General features: G+C 39.2%; 4 protein-coding genes and 1 pseudogene across 6 annotated transcripts in view; 3 read left to right on the top strand and 2 right to left on the bottom strand.

The window, feature by feature from the left end:
• The window catches only part of LOC110063650 (uncharacterized), a 35,086-nt gene extending 32,251 nt beyond the window's left edge, over positions 1 to 2,835 (top strand). For all 3 annotated transcript variants that reach the window (XM_020770645.2, XM_089282081.1, XM_089282082.1), the window contains 4 exons: positions 22 to 65; positions 268 to 403; positions 888 to 998; positions 1,372 to 2,835. In XM_020770645.2, coding sequence (XP_020626304.2) covers positions 22 to 65; positions 268 to 403; positions 888 to 998; positions 1,372 to 1,488 — 408 coding nt within the window. In that variant the 3' untranslated portion in view covers positions 1,489 to 2,835. The remainder of the gene's footprint in view (positions 1 to 21; positions 66 to 267; positions 404 to 887; positions 999 to 1,371) is intronic.
• LOC110063654 (potassium voltage-gated channel subfamily A member 3-like) lies at positions 1,855 to 5,711 on the bottom strand. The gene is made up of 2 exons (XM_020770650.2): positions 4,171 to 5,711; positions 1,855 to 3,093 (listed from the first exon to the last, which is right to left on the bottom strand). The coding sequence occupies exons 1-2, from the start codon at positions 5,393 to 5,395 to the stop codon at positions 2,951 to 2,953; spliced, it is 1,368 nt and encodes a 455-aa protein (XP_020626309.2). The 5' UTR covers positions 5,396 to 5,711; the 3' UTR covers positions 1,855 to 2,950.
• A 904-nt stretch (positions 5,712 to 6,615) lies between these two features.
• LOC110063651 (uncharacterized) lies at positions 6,616 to 13,956 on the top strand. Its single transcript, XM_020770646.2, has 9 exons — positions 6,616 to 7,269; positions 8,864 to 9,011; positions 9,416 to 9,614; positions 10,405 to 10,483; positions 10,593 to 10,643; positions 10,909 to 11,069; positions 11,724 to 11,796; positions 12,784 to 12,931; positions 13,553 to 13,956. The coding sequence occupies exons 1-9, from the start codon at positions 6,652 to 6,654 to the stop codon at positions 13,666 to 13,668; spliced, it is 1,593 nt and encodes a 530-aa protein (XP_020626305.1). The 5' UTR covers positions 6,616 to 6,651; the 3' UTR covers positions 13,669 to 13,956.
• Positions 13,957 to 14,052: 96 nt separating this feature from the next.
• Positions 14,053 to 15,411, top strand: LOC149116129 (melanocyte-stimulating hormone receptor-like; annotated as a pseudogene).
• Positions 15,412 to 19,367: 3,956 nt separating this feature from the next.
• LOC149116128 (melanocyte-stimulating hormone receptor-like) lies at positions 19,368 to 21,072 on the bottom strand. Its single transcript, XM_089282080.1, has one exon. The coding sequence runs from the start codon at positions 20,934 to 20,936 to the stop codon at positions 19,998 to 20,000; it is 939 nt and encodes a 312-aa protein (XP_089138206.1). The 5' UTR covers positions 20,937 to 21,072; the 3' UTR covers positions 19,368 to 19,997.
• Between the last annotated feature and the right edge of the window lie 2 nt (positions 21,073 to 21,074).

Genomic DNA, 21,074 nt, shown 5'->3' with positions numbered 1-21,074 from the left:
GAGTTCGTGTTTTTCTTGCAGCAACAAGAACAGATTGCTGACCAACATTATCATCAAACGCTGAGGTAAATACTTAGAAAATACTTATGCAACGGTTTTCTGTAGTTGTATGTCATGAATGGTGACTTGAATTGGTGTTTTAGTTGCTATGGGAACGAGCTTTTAATGGTAATTCCAAGCGTTGAATGGACATTTGATAAGATGAACATCAGCTTACGTTCGTTTTAGTGACGTACAATTTACTGAAATTTATCTTGTCCATTTCAGCAAAATGTGTTTCCGTGCCTGGTTACATGACGTGAAACTTGAGTTGTTCAACAAACAGAAGGAGTCGCGTATTGTTGAGAGACACTTCAACATGTGGAAGAAGAGAATCGACTTGAACTCAATTGCCACTGAAATGGTAAGAAACAAAAAGGTTCTCACAGCCTTCAAAACTCTTTGGATTCTGTGAAGAAAGTTCTTTATGATTCCTTGAATGTTTGAGCCCGACAGAGGGCCAGATTGTCAACATCAAGAATTTGCGAACGGGACTTTGGGCGTGATGCTCAGCGAGTTTGCCTATGAATTCTAAAGGTCTCTGAAGAGTCTCTTGGCCGAGACGAAACGCCGCGTCAGACTAGCCACGAACATTTCACAAGTACTTGAGAATAAAGTCTAGATTACTTCATAAAACGATGATTAGTCTTCTTTTCCGTGCATTTTAGAAGCTCTTGAAAATGCATTGGATTTTAGAAAGAACCCTTGAAATGGGCATAAATTTTGGAGGGAGTTCTTGTTAGAAAAGGTTCCTTGAAAGTTCTTGAATTTTGGACAGTTAATTCTTGAGAAATTGAGAGTCCTTGAAAAGTCGTGCAATTTATCTTGGGTATTTATTTTCTGTTCAGGTTGATCGTCGTGTATACGAAAAGTTCTGGGCAAAATGGCGTCATCAGTTGATAAGGAAGAGGGTTTCTCAAATGATGATGAAGCACGAAGAGAAAAAGCAACTGTCTGAGGTCAAACGATAAGTCCTTTTTCTTTTCAGTATTTTAAGTAGATTGTGGAGGCGTAGTGGCCTCGTGCTTAGTGCGCTCCACTACGGATCGAGCGGTCCGGGTTCAAGCCCTGGCTGGAAACATTGTGTTGAGTTCTTTTGCAAGACACCCACCCAGGTGTTTCAATGGGTACCGGCAAACTTAATGCTGGGGGTAACCCTGCGATGGACTAGCATCCCATCCAGGGGGGAGTAGAAATACTCCTAGTCGCTTCATACTACAGCAACCGGAGATAAGCACCGGCCTGATTGGCCACTTGGCTCGTTTGTGGACTTTTTCTTAGTTTGTTGTTAGGAAGAATTGAATCGCAAATGATCTGTTCTTCTCTTGACAGGTTTTCATGGCTTGGTATCAACTGACTCTAGTCCGCCGTCGCTTACTAAAAGAATGGCGTATGTACAAGACTAAGAAGCTGTTCAGATTATGGATGCAAAAGTACAATGAATCTTGAACTCCAACCAAACAGCATCATTAGAAATCGTAGAAGACAAACTACTAGTTATTTCCTTGTGTGAAAAAATGTCAAATCACCTTCTTTACATAGTTAGGCTCTGTTCACACTAGCGACATAACAACATAATCGCTCATGTCGGTAATGTGAACATTGACATAAAGAAAACGGAAGTATCAGTTTTTCCCCCTAATCTCCATAAGTTCATGTTGTTATGTTGCTATTAGGTCATTATGCCAGGATATTCACACTGCAAACATAACGACATACCGTGTTTCTTATGTCGTTATGTTGTTAGTGTGAACTAGGCCATACGGGCACCAACGTATATAATGTAAAATCATTCCAAAGAAAAGAGCAAAAGAATCATGTTATTTTGTTATTTATTTTTACAATATTTTGTATTTCCAAGATTAAATGATTTACAAGATGATTTCAGTTACAGAAGGTAGATATTTAATAAATCTAGAATTAGCTATTTATTTTGTAGAGCAACTTTTGTGTAAAATATTGACAGGGCTTGAAAATCGTCCCGTGACATCCATACGTTTTGGTCGCAAAATCTTCAATCGGGATAATTTTTTTGTGGGATAAGAGAGAACTGGTTGTTGCATGAATATAAAAATTATACAAATGGAATGAAATAAAGGATTTTTTTAGTAATATATACCGTAGTAAAGCGGCTTTCAGATTTCAACTGAGCAAGGAGGGAGAACATTTTTTACTTTAGTGGAGTCGAAAGTAATTTCGCTTGTTTTGGTTTTGAATTTCTATGCTAAGTGATCTGCTAAGAAAATTCGCGCCACTTTGTTCCCTAATCAGAAGTAAAACCAAAACCAATCGTGACTCAATTGCACATGTTTTCCCGCACTTCCTGCTGTCTTGCTTCGGGTCTCGATCGGTTCACTGTATTGGCTGTGTCCTTTATGATTGGCCAGAGTGATTACTTTGCGACACGCAACTGAAAATCGCTCTAACTGCATGTGTTGTTTAGGTTTGTGTTTGGCGAAAACCCTTGTTACGTATACTAGTAACCAATCAAAGCAAAGGAATTTTCTCGGCCAATCATGTTCAATGCCGAAATCGCGACTTTCCCACGCTTGGCGCGGGTTACCCGGTGTAAGTTTGAATTTTGATTGGTTAATTGAGATATATGCCGCCAAAGTGATTGGTGCAATGAGTTCTTTTTGCTTTGCTTTTATAACAGCAAGAGGAAAACCGCTCCGTAGGCAGACCACAATTACTTTGTAACTAAATTATAAGTGTAATATAAGAAAGACCAATAACGAAATCAAGGAATTATTGGCGTAGGTTAAAGCTGAATAAACGTTTTTATCTACAATCGAACGACCTCTCCATATTATTGTAAAAGCTGTTTAGACTCGCGGCTTCCTAGAATACGAGCTTGTAAATGCAGATTGTAGAGTCGTTATTCACTGTAGATACTTTTAAGTCGTTTCGCTTACTCTGTAGACCGACACTGGGATATTGGCTTGCTGTCCTCCAGTTTTTGAAACCGGCTAAACTTGTTGAAAATGATTGGCAGCAGTGGTGTGATGAGAATAACGCCTGAAAGAGAACATGCTCCGCCAACAATCTTGCCAGCTGTCAGAGGAGTGAGAGAGAAAGAAAAGGAGAACTGTTTTAATTCAATCATTTCCATGGCCTTCAACTTATACCGTAAACAAGCCTCCCCCTAGCTACTGACAGTACGCCCTACCCTTTCAAATATCATTCGCAATGTAAGCTTCTTGGGAATACTTGGGAATAATCGATGTTTCTCTTTTCCCATCTGTTTCCCATGAATAACATTGATCGAAGTCAGCTACAGTTTGTCCTGAAGGTTCACGTGGTCTAACCTCAGATGAGAAACCGTTTCTACGACAAGAGCAACTGAGACATAAGACAGTTCAAGAATGCGGGCGACGTATTTAGTCTCCGTTGTAGGCGTAAACAGGGAAGGGTTAGAGGAGGCGAAAAACACTGTCCTTTCCCCTCTCATACTACCTTTATACATACAACATCATGTAATTGTAAAAAGTGAAAATACGAAATATTTGGACGGTAACTATAATTTTCGTGAAATTATGTTTTCTTACGAATACCTGGAGGTTTTGAGAACTACAGATAAGCGTACGCGACAGTAACGAATAATTATAGGTCATGTTAGTTCACAGTTAGGTTAATTGAAGCTCACAGAGTTATGATTAAGACGCGACGAAAACCAAAAGAAACTGTATTCTGATGAATACGCTATTCGTGATTTTCCCCTTCAATACCGTGAAGTTTGATCAATGAAACGGTGAACTCTACATCGTTGCGATAAACATGAATTCATTGTTTGGCACCTTTATCTTGGTTTTGCCAAATCCGCTCAGCCAATCAAATGGTGCCAGAGGTCAAGAAGTCAAAAGATGCACGTGCCAAGAATCAACACGTGCGGCTTATGGCTTTTTGATGCGTTTAGAAGTTTAGAAAACCAACAGAAACACGCCAAAAGTAACAAAAATCTTTCATGAGCAACTACGACCTTCGATTAATCCTTTTAGCGATAAATTCCTGCTCTTATCTCGAGCTTGCAATGTGCGCGGGGTGAACTGAACTCCGGCTGGATGAAGACGATAGCAAGATGGGATAAGAGTAGGGATCAAAAGCTTAAAATCTGTTCCAGTTTACACTTACCTAGAGTATTCGGGACCATATCACCATAGCCCAGTGTCGTAATCGTGACCACTGCCCACCAGCATGCGTCAGGAATACTGTGGAACGCTGTAGTTTTGTCCCACTGCTCGCAGTAGTACACTATAATGCCGAATAAAATTGTTCCGATAAGCGTTAGCGAAAAAACCGTCCAAAGATCGAACAGACACGCTCTGGCGGTTTTACCGAGTACTTTCATTGTGGACATGTAGCGCGAGATTTTTAGCACTCGGAAGATCTTTGAAAGGTGGAAGATTTTGATGACGAAAATGGGCACGACTTGGCTCTTAGACGTCATCAAGGAAATATAGAACGGAAGAATCGCTGCGATATCTACGACGGTTAAAAACCTTCGCAGAAATCTGCCCTTTTGTGGAGAAATAACAAAGCGCGCTACTAGTTCTACCGTGAACCAAGCCATGCAAAATTCTTCAGCTCGCAAGATGAAATATTTCAGGGCATTATGTGAGGTGCTGTTGTAGGTTGGCTGACTAGTGTTTCGGTTTGCTCCCAAGCTTAGGTTCGTACGAGTGTTGTAGACGTCCTGTTCGGAATCCAAATTTCGCACACTTGGCAGGGTTTCTATGCACAGAATGACAACAGCAAATACTATGACAACCAGCGAGAATAAACTGGTGATTCGTGCAAGCGGGCTAGATTCGGGAATCTCGCATAATTCCCAAAACTTTTGTCGACAAGTCTCCCTTGGACTGTCACGCTTCACCGCGCTAGGAAGAGGTAAGTTGTAATGTTTCTCTTCCGGGCTCAAATAATCGTAAAGTCCAAAGAAATGCAATTCATCTGCCACAAGCTGCTGGCAAAACGTTTTTGTAGGAAAAACTAACATTCCACTTGTTGCGTAAAAGTAGAACACGCTTTCAAAAGTAGTTCGATTTCTGTCGAAGAATAGTTCGCCATTTTCTACGTCATAGTACAGTTCTCGCTTTGCAGGATCGGCTAGCAAACTTTTCGGAAAATTCTGAAGTTGCTGTAAAGATATTTCGTACCGTCTTCCGCTGACATTAATTTGTAGCTTTTCCTCTCGGAGTAACAGTTGCTTGCTTCTAATACTGTTGCTTTCTGTTTTCGGGGTCAGTTGCTCTTCATTCCGTCTGCGTAGAATTAAAGTTGCAGTCCCCCTGCGTAAATGTTTCGGTGTAGCTGGAAAGGCTTCCAAATTTGATGGCTTTCCATAGAAAGGTAGCATCTTCGGCGTTGCCTCGGCAGACTGTGTGCGTTTCTAACCAGATATTCTACGCGTACCTCCTGTTTTATTAATCGCATTATCAAAGAGCTTGTAAGCAAGAGCCAGACCGCATATTTTTTTTTGTTTATCTATTATCCTTAACCCCGTCAACAGATTTTGTTTTATGCGATCTGTCATCGAGGTCAATCTGTTTCATTTCTGAAGCAATTAACTACTATCTCAAGCAGTCGAAAGGGCTTTAAATTCTTCAAACCTGTGGCGAGGATTGAAATTTCTTTTTGATCATCTCTCAATTTGAAGCTGTATCGAAATATAACAAACAGCGACTCAACTTGGTTTTAATAACAATTATCAATTTAAAGGATCATTGCCAGATCTGATACAATCTCTATTGCAGGATTGTCGATTCACCTGATTTACATAATTGAATAATATCTGCTTACCCTGGAAGCATTTTAAGTGTTACTTTTCGTGTTTTTAATTCGAAGTTCTTCTGTTGGTTCTATTTTTCAGCTTTTTGTACATCTCAGTTATTTTGCCGTGGTGAACATATTAAAGACGACTACAACATCTTTTTTTTGACTCGCAACAAAATGTGCGACCGACTCCCTTCGTTGACTAAATAATAAAAGATAACATTTATATTTATCTTTCGGTTAACGTTCACACCAAGCGTTCTGAACGAAGGACAGGCCGCGGAAAATATGTTTGGTTAACTAGGGCTTGATATGTTTCTGGATGTCAAGGGTTACGATTATTATTTGTGTGTCACGCTCGTTAAAGTAAGATTTCTCGCTGTAAGAAACTAAAAAAAAAGGTTTTTTACATCTGGTAATAATCTTCCTAACTTAACTCAATTACAGTCTTTTCAGGAGTTTGAGGTTAACTAAAGACGTCTTACTGACATTTAATAACTCCGCAGCTGGATATTATTTGCGAATGGACCATCACCCGCTGGAAAGGAGGAACAAAATTGTGCGAGCCTGTGGGACTAAAAGCAAATTCTTTGTCCCTTGGCGTAGTTTACACTCGAAAAAAAATCGATACCACAAACTTTCAGATGACCATACTAGTCCTAGGAACTTAAAATGCGTTAAAAATATGCTGTGATCCAGTTATATTTCCAAGTTTACACAAGGAGAAAGCCACTAGTCCATTCCTATTTTTCCCAATCCAGATTTTTCCCAGCACTGTGCCTCATTTCTATGCTCAAACCAGGTTCTTTCGTCTTTTCAGAAGAAATTTCACGATTTGTTATGGCTGTGCACATCGACAAAATTTACCTGTTTGTTTTGCTTGTCTCGGGACTAACTTACACTACTGTGAGTTATCAAGAACTCCCACGAGGTCATGGCGAAGAATTAGGCAAGCACAGAGATTCTGAAGGCCATGTGGACATTTTACACGATCTTCCTTCTCCGCAAGAGTTTTGGGATCAATATGCTAGTGCTCGCAAACCCGTTATATTTCGCGGTGCAGCGAAAAACTTTCCTGCCTTTCATTTGTGGACTGATCAATATTTGAAAGAAAGTTACGGTGAACTAGAAGTCAAGCTAGAAGCGAAACGAGAGAAAGATCATGTCCCGGTCGGAGAAAGAGGTCTTGGTAGGGACACGATTCGAAGTTTTCTCGAAACTTATCAACAAAAAGATTCCTACACTGTTTCGCAACTTCCGGATCCTTTATCGACTGAAGTAAGGGTTTTGCCCTTTCTGATGTGTGGTACGTTCAGTGAGAGAATTTTAGAAGCGAACCTTTGGTTGAGTTCTGGTGGAACAAGAAGTATGCTTCATAAAGATGCTGATAATGCAATCAACTGTTTGCTAAACGGAACTAAAGATTGGATCTTAGTTCACCCTGAGAACGAAGAAAATGTAAGTTTAAACTCGCATTATAGCTGATTTTAATCTAAGCGTTTATTTTATCCCAAGCAAAGTTCAAAATGACAAAATTCTGGCAACGAAAAATAGTCACTGAAGTTGAATACGTAATTCAATCAAAGCTTACTTGTTTAGTCGTGTAAAAATCCTTCAGTGTTCACGCGTTGCAATTATATGCAAATACTTCCATGTTGTCAAAACCATGGAAATTGACTCAGATTTTTGACAACAACACCTGTTTCCGTGGAAGCACAATATTTTTAATACTTAAATGAAAATCTGATGTTTTATATTTTATGGAACCTTTTATTTATTATTAAAATTAAAATACTGTTAGGGTAAAATAAATATTTAAACTGGTATATAGCAGGTACACGCTGGTGACTTGACTTGGTAAATATCTCCCATTATTCACCTGCAAGTTAAAGGTGCTGTTTTGAACAATGGTGATAATTGCTGATTACTCAAAGTCATAAGAGTCAGTAAATACCCCTGTGAACAGACATGCTTGGAACCAGAAGAAAATTGTTCCCACAGGTGTCTCCTTATGGAAGGTTAATAACCTCACTCCATTTGATTTTCTCCCATAGCAATCTGATGAAAGAAATAAGATTTTGATTTCTTTGCCTTAGTTTATAATTTATAAAAGGCACAATGTGTAGTTCCAGAAAATATCCATACCCACCCTAAGGAAGGTTCATGGAAATTTCAAGGGGGAGGGAGGTTTCAAAAGCCCAGTCTTTAAAAGGAAAGTATGACACTAAAATGGAATTTCTGGAGAGGTGGGGGGGGGGGGGGTGGGTTCAAGCTACAAACCCTTCCTTGGGAGGGGTATAGATATTTTCCGGAACAACACAGCACAGTACAATAAAGATCAGTGCATGTTATTTCACCCCGTCACCTGTAGGGTGAGTTGGAGTGAAATATTAATACCATAAATCCTCGAATTAGCACCTGGGGCACTTATTTCAAATTTAGGAGAAAATGGGAGGCGCTCATTCAAGGGGGGCGCTTATTTAATTTTTCCCAAACGGTGGCCTGGCATGATCGTTTTTTTCAATACATCATCTGCACGTAATCAACAACCTGAGTTGTTTGTCGACATAAAAAGCTGATCCTAAAGTTTGTCTAACGTGTTCACAAACTGAAACAATGTACAAATCTAATACTATACAGCCTTTGTTGTCTCAGTACTCGTCCACAAAATGGGGGGAGGGGATGGGGTGCTTATTAGAGGAGGGGCACTTATTTTAAATTTTGGCCGATAGGAGGGGCTCTGATTTAAAGGGGGTGGTTATCGAAGGGGGGCACTAATTCAAGGATTTACAGTATGTAATCTTTATGAGAGCATATTTACAACCATAGGTTGATCCAGAGTTCTTTATAGGGTTGGGGTCCCAAGATTTGTCCAGTCCTTTGCACCTTATTAAATTAAAGTGGGACCCTCCAAAAATTCAGTATTTTAGATATTTTCAGCAATAAGGGGGAAAGGGCAGGACTTGGGTCTCTTCCCTAAATTTGCCACTGATAACAGAAATAGATATTTTATTTCTTATTCATGCGTGGCTCATGATTTTGTGAATTGTAGATACCCATGGCTGATGGAGACAGGGGTTATGGAGGATTTGCCACCCTGGATGTTCAAAGTGTGAATCTTATCAAGTATCCCAGGTTTAAACAAGTAAGATGGCAATATGCAAATATGACACCAGGGGATTGCCTCTTCTTACCTTACAGTAAGTGATGCTATTGGTTACAATTTTAAGGCATGTTTATTTAGAGAGATTACATAAACTTGCTTACTACAACTTTCCAGTGAGAAATATGATTCAGACCTTGTCCAATTCAACAGAAGTAATTGACACTATTTGTTTAAATGTAAATTCTTGTCTTATAGCCCTTTGGTTTGTTGCACATTGTTGAACTTGGCTTAGACGTCAAGGAAATTGGAAATTAGAAGACTTCAGGGATCTTTGGATCATCTCCAAAAATCTTTAGAAGTCCTGTTAGTCGCCACCTTCCCCCACCCTTCCCCCACAAAAAAGGAAAATGGAAATATACTTTGTTTGACACAGAAAACAGTGTAGCAGGTGCAGAGGCTGTGTTATAACATAGATTTGTTTCTTGTTGTTGTTTACAGGTTATTGGCACCAGGTGCGATCTTATGGCTCAAAGAACATGGCTGTTTCAGTCCTGTTCTCACGGCTGACAGAATTTGACCCAACAGGCTGTGAAAATGCCAAGTTAGAATACACACCCTTGTCAGATGTGAACATGGTTTGGACCTATCCAGGGCATGGACCCCAAACCATGGGCAATATAGACCCATTTGAAATGAAGTATGCAGCATCTATAGATTTTAAAAATGAAAATTTAAAACTGTAAATTGAAGGGTATTTCTTTTCAAGTTAACTACAAATAAAGAGCTTGAATCAAGCATGGTTCTTAAAAGTAGCTGTGTGTAGGCCTCACTACAAAAGCCCAAAAAATGATCTAAAAATCTGTGGAAATTCCCAATTTCGTCTTATAAAACCCCTCTTAAAATTTCAAAATATCTCAAAAATTTTCTTAAAATGGCCAAATATAGCACAATTTTTTTTAAAGTGAAACCTCAGCTCATCCCCCCCCCCCCCCCTCCTTGAGCCTCAGTTTAGCTCCGCTGCCATGTTTGAACATTTACTGACCACTTACTTCCATAGGAATGGTGGAAAACATTTCAGAGGATGGAAACACTGCTGTAAGGTTGGATTGCAGCTACCAATTGGCAATAGTAAACAACTTGCACGAAAATGGATTCAAATTGTCATTTTGTTGGAATTCTAAATAAAGCGAGAAAGCATTTTTCTTCAAAATCAGCTAATAATCTAAAAATCCTGCAAAAATTCTATTTTTTTAATTCCAAAATGTCTACAAATTTTCTGAAACCTTAAAAATCCTAAAATATCCAGCTTTTTGTATCTAGGACTTAATCTGGGTGCCAGCAGAAATGGCTAACTTCTTCTTGGTCTTACATGTAGTGGAGGAGACCACTGGGCTTTTTGGAGTCCTACAGTACATCTCAAAAAGCACAGATCACAAGTTATTTGTATTCTTGGTGCTAATGATTTTCAACTGATTTTTGTTTGGCAGAGATGAGTACCTCTCTCAGTTTGAAGGAAGAGAAGATAGACGACTGTTTGTGGATGATATCTTTCAACAGTTGACTGAGGTAAGGAAGGCAAATCGAAGCTTTCTTTATAAATGCATCAAGAATTTGACAGTCTCAGCACAGTGAGGGACATGTTATGTGACAGTGTAGTTTGTCGTTGTTTTTAAAGGGAGGAATCATGGAAGAACACGATGATGCAAGGAGAGATATTGCAGAAAAGGTAAGGCCTAATGGAATTTACTTAACTCTTAAGATGCCTTTTATTCCTAGGTCTTGCAAGAACATTCTGGAAATACATTGTCCAGAATTATTTAGTGTCATAAGACATTTCCATCTAATTCAACAATTTTTAATAATTTCCTTCTTTGACTAACAGTGACTTCTGATAGCAGTGCCTGAGTAAGCTAAATGATCAAATTAGGATGCTCACTTGTCCAAACATCAATGTCTAACTGGGAGAATGTATTTTTGCCTTATTTGTGAAGGTCTTTAAAGTAATGGATGCCGACAACAAAGGTTATGTCACTAAACAAGACATTGAGGCACTGACGGTTGAACAAGTGAAACAGATGGCTAATGAAGTGGATGGTGACCCTGCTAACACTGAGGAATATGAGTTCGCTCTGTTTGATCTTGCTGAAGTCAAGTAAGGGATACATAATGAAAACTAAGGCCCCATCCACACTACGCGGGAGAAATTTGAAAACGAAGCTTGATCTCTACAGTGAAGCCTAGTCCGTCCACACTAATCCGTTATGAAAACGGAGCTTTTCGAAAACGCTCTTCAAACCGGAGGAATTTGAAGACACCAGCTTTGCGTTTTAATGTGGACGGAAACATTTTGAATACGGAGGTTTTCGAAAGCCGATGACGTCTTGATAATCTTGTGATTAACCGTAACCCTCAAGGGTGCACTTAAGCTTTTCTGCTGTCAGTGATTATTACGTTTTCAAATTTCTCCGGCGTGATGTGGACGGAAAACTAATGATGCGTTTTCGGAGGGAAAACGCCTTAGGCCCCGTGCACACTACACGCGTGAGAGAGCGCGTGGTATAGAAAGTTTTTTTGTGCTTGGCATAGAAATGCGTTCAAAACAGAAGGAGAGTGAAGAAAATTCAAGACAAAGTGATCTTTGCCTGCAGAATGCTGGTGATCAAACGGTTGTTTTTATAACTTACATTGTAACTTATAATGTACATCGTAACTATGAGTACAAAAGAAAGGCTGTTGTTTTCGTTGTTACGTATGTACTTTAAGCAAAATGTTGTTAGGGTGTTGATCAGACTTTTCTCATTTTCAGGTCTGTTTTTGACAAGGCTCTGGAAGATGGTGACGGGAAACTTACGGTTAAAAACCTGATAGTACGCTATGAGGTAAGGAAGTCCAAAATAAAAACCAAGGCCACAAGTAATCAAGTAGCTGGTGGGATTCACCAATCAGAACTTGAATCGAAGTCATTTGACTGGCAGTATTAAGGTGATGGAATTGAAAGCATGCGTACGTCTGATTACAACAAGCGCGGGAAAACGTGTAAGCGGCAGGAAGCGCCGTTAGATAGCCTGTGATAAATGCGAAAAACACGAGAAAACAAGTAAGCGGCGCCAGTTGCGGTAAAAGCTGTAACAGGTGTCAAGCACCCGAAAACACGTTGCTGGCAGAAGGGGTGGGAGGACATGTAACCGGCACTGGTAAACGAGGGAGAATATGTTTCCATTGAAAAGGGCGGGAAAACATGTACCCGGTGACAAGCGCTGGAAAGCACGTAACCTGTGTAACCTGTGCATATGGCAACCTCGATACCAGTTTCTCTCTCCTTTGCCTTTGAGAGAGAGAGAGCCTTGCATCAATGTTGTGCACACGGCAAGCGCGGGAAAACACGTCACTAGTGACGTGTTATTGGTTAGCAAATGTTTGGTTTTGATTGGCTGATAAGACAGCAACTTTGTTTTCTTCAGTTGCACGGTATAATTTTAACAAACCCTTCCCTACCAGAGCCAAACACCCTCTCCAACCGGCAGCCGTAATGATATTTTTTCCAAAATCGGACGTAATTGATTAAAGCCATCGCGAACAACCGGGCTATCAGTAATGTCTTTTGTTTGAGGACGAATATATACGTCCTTGGAAGAGAATTCTCATTCAGAAAAACAAATGCAAGGCCAAAGAAAACACTTATACATATACAGTGCAACCCGATGACGAACGCGCTCGTAACCATAAAATTTGTCATAGAAGTTAAGGAAATTGATAGATATATCTTTAGTTAATTCTTCACTTCCAGAAATAACGTTAACAACGAAAACTACTGTAATGTATAGTTTTGGAAAGTTATCAGCAAATTATCCGTTTCTATGTTGCAGGATTTTGGTGGCTCAGCCAAGGTAGCCAGAGAACTTTACAGCATGCTTCAGCCTGAAAATACTGACTTTGTGTCCGAAGACGAAATGAGGGAGCGTCTTGATGATGTGTTGAAGCTATATCTGAAAAAGAAAGATGATGACAAATCAGGTCAGTCAATAAAATCTTTACGTTTGTTTCCCGGATCTTTGCATATCTCATTTCCGTCAGTGATACTCTTGTCGATAGGAGCTTCGCGCCACATTTTAAAGTTCTTGTTACAGTGCATAAAGTTACAGTTTAGAAAACGCAAAATAGTTGTTATATTTGGGATCGAAAAATACCATTTAGGTAGCTCCTCACCTAACAGGCACAAAGATGGGGAAGATAGAGGCAGATTTAATCTTTGAACTTGGCGAAGAAGAAGACGACAAAGAAAATAACAAAGTTAAAGAAAGAATGTATAAACTGCTTCCAAAACTAGGCAACAATAACTTGTCTAATTTAATTTTTCCGACTTTGTAATTTGGATGATGTCTCCGTGTGTAGCTTAAAATCTTGAACTGATATGTCAGGTTTTTCCCGTACCATTGTTGACTGTGGTGTGTTATGGAAGGCCAATTACTCAAAAACCAACATTTCTCAAATTCCAATTCGATCCTTGAATGCACGGACATTTCTGAACGAGTTCTGTGAACTCCTTGGTGCTCCGTGGGTAAACAAATTACATTTACATTTACATTTACTAATAGCAATGCTCTTTTCATTGCTTTTTGGTCATTTTTTCTGCAGGAATTTACTACGAAAAAGAGTGGGCCGAAGATAAGGAGATTATGAAGAAAACTTTGCCATCAGCCGTAGACAACTTGGACTCCATACAGACGGAATTACCACACACTGAGCTGTGACTGAAATCGTACTTCCCAGCTATTTTCAAAAGTTTTCAGTCGTCACGCAACTCTCCTTGAGAGGCGTGTTGCGTGACGGATTGTAACTGACGCATCGCTGCTATTCTGAATTGTTTGTCAAAAACATTCATACGTACAAAAGAAGGAAATATTTTCAGCAACTGCTAAAAAAATGCAAGAATTTAAGTATTTATAGAGCCGGTAAAAAACTAAGTTTTTTTTTTAACTCTTCCAAAGATGGATTTATGAAAGAATGAAATAAGTTCAATAAAATATCAACACAAGAAACCCTCATAAACGTTATAAGTAGTACCCAGGCCACACGCCGAGGTGTGATCTCCCATGCGAGCAAATACCGCCATATTGTTTCATTTTTGGGGCGAAGAGTAGGTCTCACCACCTTGCTGTCTCTCGTCAAAGTGAGTAAGTCAGTAGGATGCAAAACAATAAAAGCAGACAGGAAATTTTGACAAAATTCCAAGCAAACTTTGTTTACGATTTCCCCGCAAGAGCGATTTTGCGGCGTTCCTCCGCAAGAACAGAGAAGGAGGGGATAGCAGAGGGAGGGAAGCAAGCTCATTTCCAGAAAGAAAAGTCGTTTGCAAGCGGGCGACCTCAATAGCTGTACTATAAATTTGTATTTTTGTCCGTATTTCAAACAAAAATACTGTGCTACCTTTGAGTAAAAAGCACGACAGTCTGGTAGCAAAACCATCTGCTTGGCGAGGTCAGGCTAGTTAAATTGCTTTACTAAATTAATTGTTCATGGATGACTTCTTTGACAAAAAATAAAAAGCATGAATTTTGATCAAGGCATTCCAGCAAGCAGTTAAACTCACGAGAGTAATGGCTACAGTAAACGTTTCTGAAGATGGAAAGCAGAACATTTTTGCGGCGGCTGAGCTGCTATACTGCTCATCAGATATAACCGCTGGAATACATGACCAGTTTACAGCTCTCCCAGTTTTAAACGCTTTTCTGTCCATTGCGGCATTTCTTGGAAATGCTTTGATCCTAGCCGCTCTTCGTAAGTCTTCACTTCATCCACCGTCCAAAGTCTTACTAAGTAACCTTGCAACTACTGATCTTTGAGCGCCTCGCTGTTATTTCTCTTATGTCTGTATTGGTTGAGAATTGGAAGATCTGTCGCTACGCAGTAGTCGTGCTTTCTATGACTAGTAATTCATTGTGTTTGGGGTCTCTGTTGACACTGACTGCAATAAGCGTGGACAGACTTCTTGCCCAGTTGTTGGGGCTGAGATACAGACAAGTTGTAACTTTGAAGCGAGCCTACCTGATCGTTGTTGCATTTTGGGCTGTATGCACCGTCTTTTCAACAATACAGTTTTTGAATTTCTTTATAGTCTTGTGGTGTGAAACTATACTTACATTATTTTGTCTAGTAACTTCGACCTTTTGTTATACAAAGATTTTCCTCACCCTCCGCCATAATCAAAACCAAGTACAAGAACATGTTCAACAACCGAACCAAACATACAGGAAGGTAGTGTCCACTGCACTTGGTTAACGTTCATGTTATTCGCTTGTTATCTGCCAGAAGTAATACTGGCAACTTTGCTCGGCATTCATGCTGAGCCATCTTCATCTGTTTGTCTCGCGTTTGGTTTTACAACTGCCTTAGTTTTTGTTAACTCGTCATTAAACCCGATTCTTTATTGCTGGAAGATAGACGAAGTGAGACAGGCTGTGAAGGACACAATCATAGAAGTACTTTGCTGTTGATCGAGTAATTTAGCTCTTGTGGAACTATTAGTTAGAGAACAGAATTTATGGGTAAATTAAAATCGTACAATGTCTATGAAATAAAACTTGTTATCCCTCTGTTATGCAAATTAAGCGGCAATATTAATACAGTTTACTTTGACCCATGTGTACACGAAGACAGAAAGTTGCTTTTGTTATTTATTTTCCAATTTGAACAGATTGAAAGTTTCACCTTTCATGGCTTAAATAGATATTCACTCAGTAAGTTATTGATTTTGTTAAAAGGATAATTTCCTTAGGTTGGTTCCATCTAATTGATGTCGTTAAGGTCATCTTCTAATGAATTTTTTGTAAAACAACTTTGTGAGACAGTTACCCGGTACAATGGTGAAGGTCTTCGCAGCCTCGCTTCAAAAAGTAAGGGTCTTTTTCAGATGACGTGCCGCACTAGTTAATGAAGAACATCCTCCTAACTTTAACTAGTGAGACAATCTCAGATAGTGCAGAGCGCAATTGATAGCTCTGATACAGTAGTCCCATAAGTACTCACCCCTGCTCGGTTCACTTCCGGTTTGTGTCTACCTTGGTAGTCTGCTACGGCTTTTCCTCTTTGCAGTGTGTATGTTTCAAGGTTGTATTTTCATTCAAGGTCCAAACATTACGCACAAATTAATTACTACTGGTGCTTTAAGTTGATTTTCGTTCATTTTAAATTCAACAATACGCTGAAGCAGCAAACGTGACAATTTAGCTCTTCACGCCAACTTTGTAACTTGATACTTTTGTTTTCCTCGCAAAGCCATGTAATATGAAACCCCTGTTTTCTCCAAAACATACGGAAGATGTCCTTGTTTTTTGGAGATAAATGAAAGAAAGTTAAATATCTGATGTAGTGATGAAGAAACGGAACAGAGACGATGTTTTACTAAAAATGCAAATTTTACCGATGAACAAGAACTAATTTAATTATCAGATAGTCACGAAATACCACTTTCTTTTTCTGTTGCCACCTTTGTTGTTAACAATAAAACAATTCAAAATTAACACACAACGATATTGATGGCTGAGAAGCTTTTCAACGAAAAGTATTGAAGATAAACAGCGCTACTTGGCCGATATGAATGAGTCTCCTCAAAGACTGATTAAACTAATTTGAACTTTCATTAGGTGCCACGGCGTCCGCAGCAATATTTGAGCATTTTCCTGGTTTCTTTTGTAACAAATTTACAATTTGCGGAGTATTAAAGCCACTAACTTGAGAACTTTTTGGTCTCTCTTACAGACACAATTAAGGCAAGAAATAAACAAGTCGCTAAGGAGAAGCAATATATTTGAACCCTGACAAGCACACTATTGTAGATTGAAAACAGCAGATGATATTTGTTGAACCGACCTGTTTGTAATTCTAAAAGCTACGCAGCCACAGTAACGTTTCACTTTTGCAAAAAAAAAAAAAAAGGGACAACTGGCGCTACCTGAAAAATAACTGCCGTCCTTGGTCACATGACACGATATATAAAATACTGCGTGTAAAGATAGTGTATAACACTAACAATGCTAGAACGCATGCGTCTTACATGTTGAGCTCTACCATAAGGAAAACCACTCGACATTTGTGCGTGATTCCGTATGCAATGTATCCTTCACCTAATATAGAAGCCACGAACCCTAACTAATCTACGCATGCGTTTAGGGCAAATTAGTTTTGTTCTAAGGAGAATGGTACCACAAGGAGAGCGAGGGGTTACCTGAAACAAATATATAGCTTTGCGATGTTCAAAGTTTAGCGACGGCGATGGAATGTGTTTTACGTAGAGTACACATGTACCTTTCCCACCCTACTCCCACTACTTCCTTGCCTCTAGACTAATTAATTAATTGAAATTAATTAATTAAACAAACATTAAAGTTTACACCTTAGCGCCATAGGGCCATAGTGCCATAGTGCCATAGTGCCATAGCGCCATAGCGCCATAGTGCCATAGCGCTTTAGTTCCTTAGCGGCAGGCAACCCCCATAACCATCCCAATAGTGCACTCTGCACTAAAAAGGGACGTTTATATATGATAAAAACAATAACTTTGTATTAACTGGTTCAAGAAAAATGAAATTAAGCTAATTCTTACTCTAAGTAAGTTGTGTACGTCACAAACCTCAAAACAAGTATTTATTCTACAAAGAACTTGGATTGTGAGCTGAGTTTTACAATGAACGTTTCGAGTTCTGTTTTGCAATTTTTCTGGCGGTTAAACATTCTTTCATGATTTCAGTCGAAGTGTAATTCCAAAATTGAATCCTTCATAACAGACGATGTTGCCAATTAGTTGACACTCAGGAGTCATTATTTTCTGTACCATGGCAGTTTTTAAGGTTCAATAACGCCGAAGGTCGCTGACTGTGTCTCAACCTCCATCATCCTTAGAGCGTGACATTGAGTAAATACATTGACACATATAGGTCGATGGATAAAAAAAGGGATAATTGCCCATTTACAACCCTTTTAGACCCTTTTATATAGTCGAAGAGTGACTTCAAGTTAAGCAACCTCACAGCGGAAGGATTTTTCTCATCCCATTAAGGGTGCATATTGCAGCTGCCGCAGTGACGTATTATTACCTAGAATAAAAAAATATATATATTGACAGACGTCGTTTCGTCTTTTAGGCGAGGTTTTAATTTCTAAGATGGCATAAAAAGTGTCTTTTATCATTTAACTACAACTATGTAGAAAAATGACCGTACTAACGTTACTCAACGGGCAAGAGATGGAAAGCAGGAAATATTATGCTGTTGATTGTTGATGTTCCTCAGGAACATTATACATATTTGACACTCGAAGTTGGCAAGGTATAGATGCATTTGCATTTTATAAAGGTTGTGAAAAGCTCTTTTTGTCTGCGATGAACCTAAAAATGTACCTAACAACTCACACAGATTCCAGACCCAAAAAGAATTTATCTTTAGAGCAGTAAAATTGCTGTAAAGATCCACAGAGTTGTTTTAAAATACTTTTTAAGACGTGTAAGCGATTTCTTCTCGAAAAAGTAGATGTGAAAATTCACAGTAAAGTCAGGTTCTATTTTCCTCCACTCCCTTACCTTCCTTTTTGTGTTCTTTTACCTTTTCTTTCATCTCTTGTAATAAAATTAATGAGATGTACGGCTGCGTACAAGAACAAAAAGGTTAAGCAGGCAAATGATACTAGCTATTATCACAGTTCAGAAAACAATACTTAAAACACTGTTTTTTTGAGGTTTGTGACATGGACAACTTACTTAGAGACAGAATAAACTTAATTCCATCTTTCTTGGACTATTCATTGACAAGTTCTCGTTTTGCTCATAAAAGACCGTTTTTAAAAGTTAGGAGGCTGTTCTTCATTAACTAGTGTGGCACGTAACCGGAAAAAGACCCTTCTTTAAGTCAGACACTGTTATTAAGTCCAAAACTGACATAATACCACTAAACTGTCTTACAACGTTGTTTTATAGACCCTTTATAAAAACAGTAGTAAAGAGAAGATGACCTTAACAACCTCAGAAAAGGCATCCTTTTAACAAAATCAATAACCTACGGAGTCGGGGTATTTATTTAAGTTTTGAATTAATTAACGGTAGAACTTTCAGGCTGCCTAATTGGAAAATCAATTAATAAAGGAACTATCTGTCTTCTTGTTCACATGGCTCAGAGTAAACTGTATCAATATTGCCGCTGCATTTGCATAACCGAAGCGATAACTAGTTTTATTTCATAGTGATAGACATAGTACAATATAATTTTCATTTACCCCTAACCTTGGTTCACTGCCTAATAGTTCCACAAGCCTCAAGAGCTAGCTAACTAGGTCAATCAACAGCAAAGTACTTGTCTAATTTAATTTTGTCCTTCACAGCTTGTCTCACTTCCTCTATCTTCCGAAAGTAAAGAATCGGGTTTAATGAGGAGTTAAAGAACATTAAGGTCGTTGTAGAACTAAAAGCGAGAGAAACAGATGAAGATGGCTCAGCATGAATGAGCCTCACCTGACCTACCTTCTTCGCTCCCTGTTGCGCATAAGGCCGCGCGGTTTCCGTAATATGAGATGTTTTACAGGGAAGGGCTATCGGCCCTTCGCCCAACCCCCAACTTGAAGGACCAGGTGCTGCAGTTCGTCTGACCTTTCACCTGGAACCTGCCCAGCAAGGCTGAACCTACCAGGGACTGCAGTCCCAGCTGAGCTGGTATAGCTTCCAGGGTCACTAAGGCACGCAAACCTCCCCACCACTTTAAGGTGCAGCACTTAGCACCTTAACGTCATCAATTAGATGGAACCAATCTAAGAAAAAATATCCTTTTAACAAAATCAATAACTTACTGAGTGAATATTTATTTAAGTCATGAATGGTGAAACTTTCAATCTGCTCAAATTGGAAAATAAATTACAAAAGCAACTTTCTGTCTTCGTGTATACATGGCTCAAAGTAAACTGTATTAATTAATATTGCCGCTTAATTTGCATAACAGAGCGATAGCAAGTTTTATTTCATAGACATTGTACAATTTTGATTTACCCCTAAGTTTTATTCTTAACTAATAGCTCCACAAGAGCTAGCTAGCTAGGTCAATCAACAGCAAAGTGCTTGTCTGATTGTGTCCTTCACTGCTTGTCTCACTTCGTCTATCTTCCAGCAGTAAAGAATCGGGTTTAATGAGGGGTTAACAAAAACTAAGGTAGTTGTAAAACCAAAAGCGAGAGAAACTGATGAAGATGGTTCAGCATGAATGCCGAGCAAAGTTACCAATATTACTTGCGGTAGATAACAAGCGAGTAACGTGAACGTTAACCACAGTGCAGTGGACACTGCCTTCCTGTATCGTGCTGTGTTCAGTTGATTTATTTGGTTCGGTCGTTGGACATGTTCTTGTACTTGGTTTTGATTATGGCGGAGGGTGAGGAAAATCTTTGTATAACAAAAAGTCGAAGTCACTAGACAAAATAATGTAACTATAATTCCACACCACAAGACGATAAAGATATTCAAAAACTGCGTTGTTGAAAAGACGGTGGATACAGCCCAAAATGTAACAACGATCAGGTAGGCTCGCTTCAAAGTTACAACTTGTCTGTATCTCAGCCCCAACAACAGGGCGAGAAGTCTGTCCACGCTTATCGCAGTGAGTGTCAACAGAGACACTGAGCACAAAGTAATGCCTGTGATAAAAAGGACGACTACTGCGTAGCGACATATCTCCCAATTCTCATTTACCGCAGACATGAGAAAAATAACAGCCTGAGGCTCTACAATAAGACCAACACAAAGATCAGTTGTTGCAAGGTTACTCAGCAAGACTTTGGACGGCGGATGAAGGGAAGACTCCTTGCGAAGAGCGGCTAGAATCAAAACATTTCCAAGAAATGTCGTAATGGACAGAAAAGCGTTTAAAACTGCGAGAGCTGTAAACTGGTCATGTATTCCAGCGGTTATATCTGATGAGCAGTATAGCAGTTCAGCCGTCGTAAAAATGTTCTGCTTTCCATCTTCAGAAACGTTTACTGTAGCCATTACTCTGCCGCTGCGATCTCACTATCTGTGTGTAGGCGTGAGTTTAACTGCTAGCTGGAATGCCTTGATCAAAAAATTTATGCTTTTTATTTTTTACCAAACATGTCATCCATGAGCAATTAATTTGGTAAAGCAATT

The sequence above is a fragment of the Orbicella faveolata genome, unplaced genomic scaffold (assembly GCF_042242905.1).
Source record: "Orbicella faveolata isolate gen_17 unplaced genomic scaffold, um_ofav_v1 contig_12, whole genome shotgun sequence".
In the NCBI taxonomy this organism is placed as follows: domain Eukaryota; kingdom Metazoa; phylum Cnidaria; class Anthozoa; order Scleractinia; family Merulinidae; genus Orbicella; species Orbicella faveolata.
The sequence above is the reverse complement of the archived record's forward strand: the minus strand, read 5'-3'. Positions and strand labels throughout refer to the sequence as shown.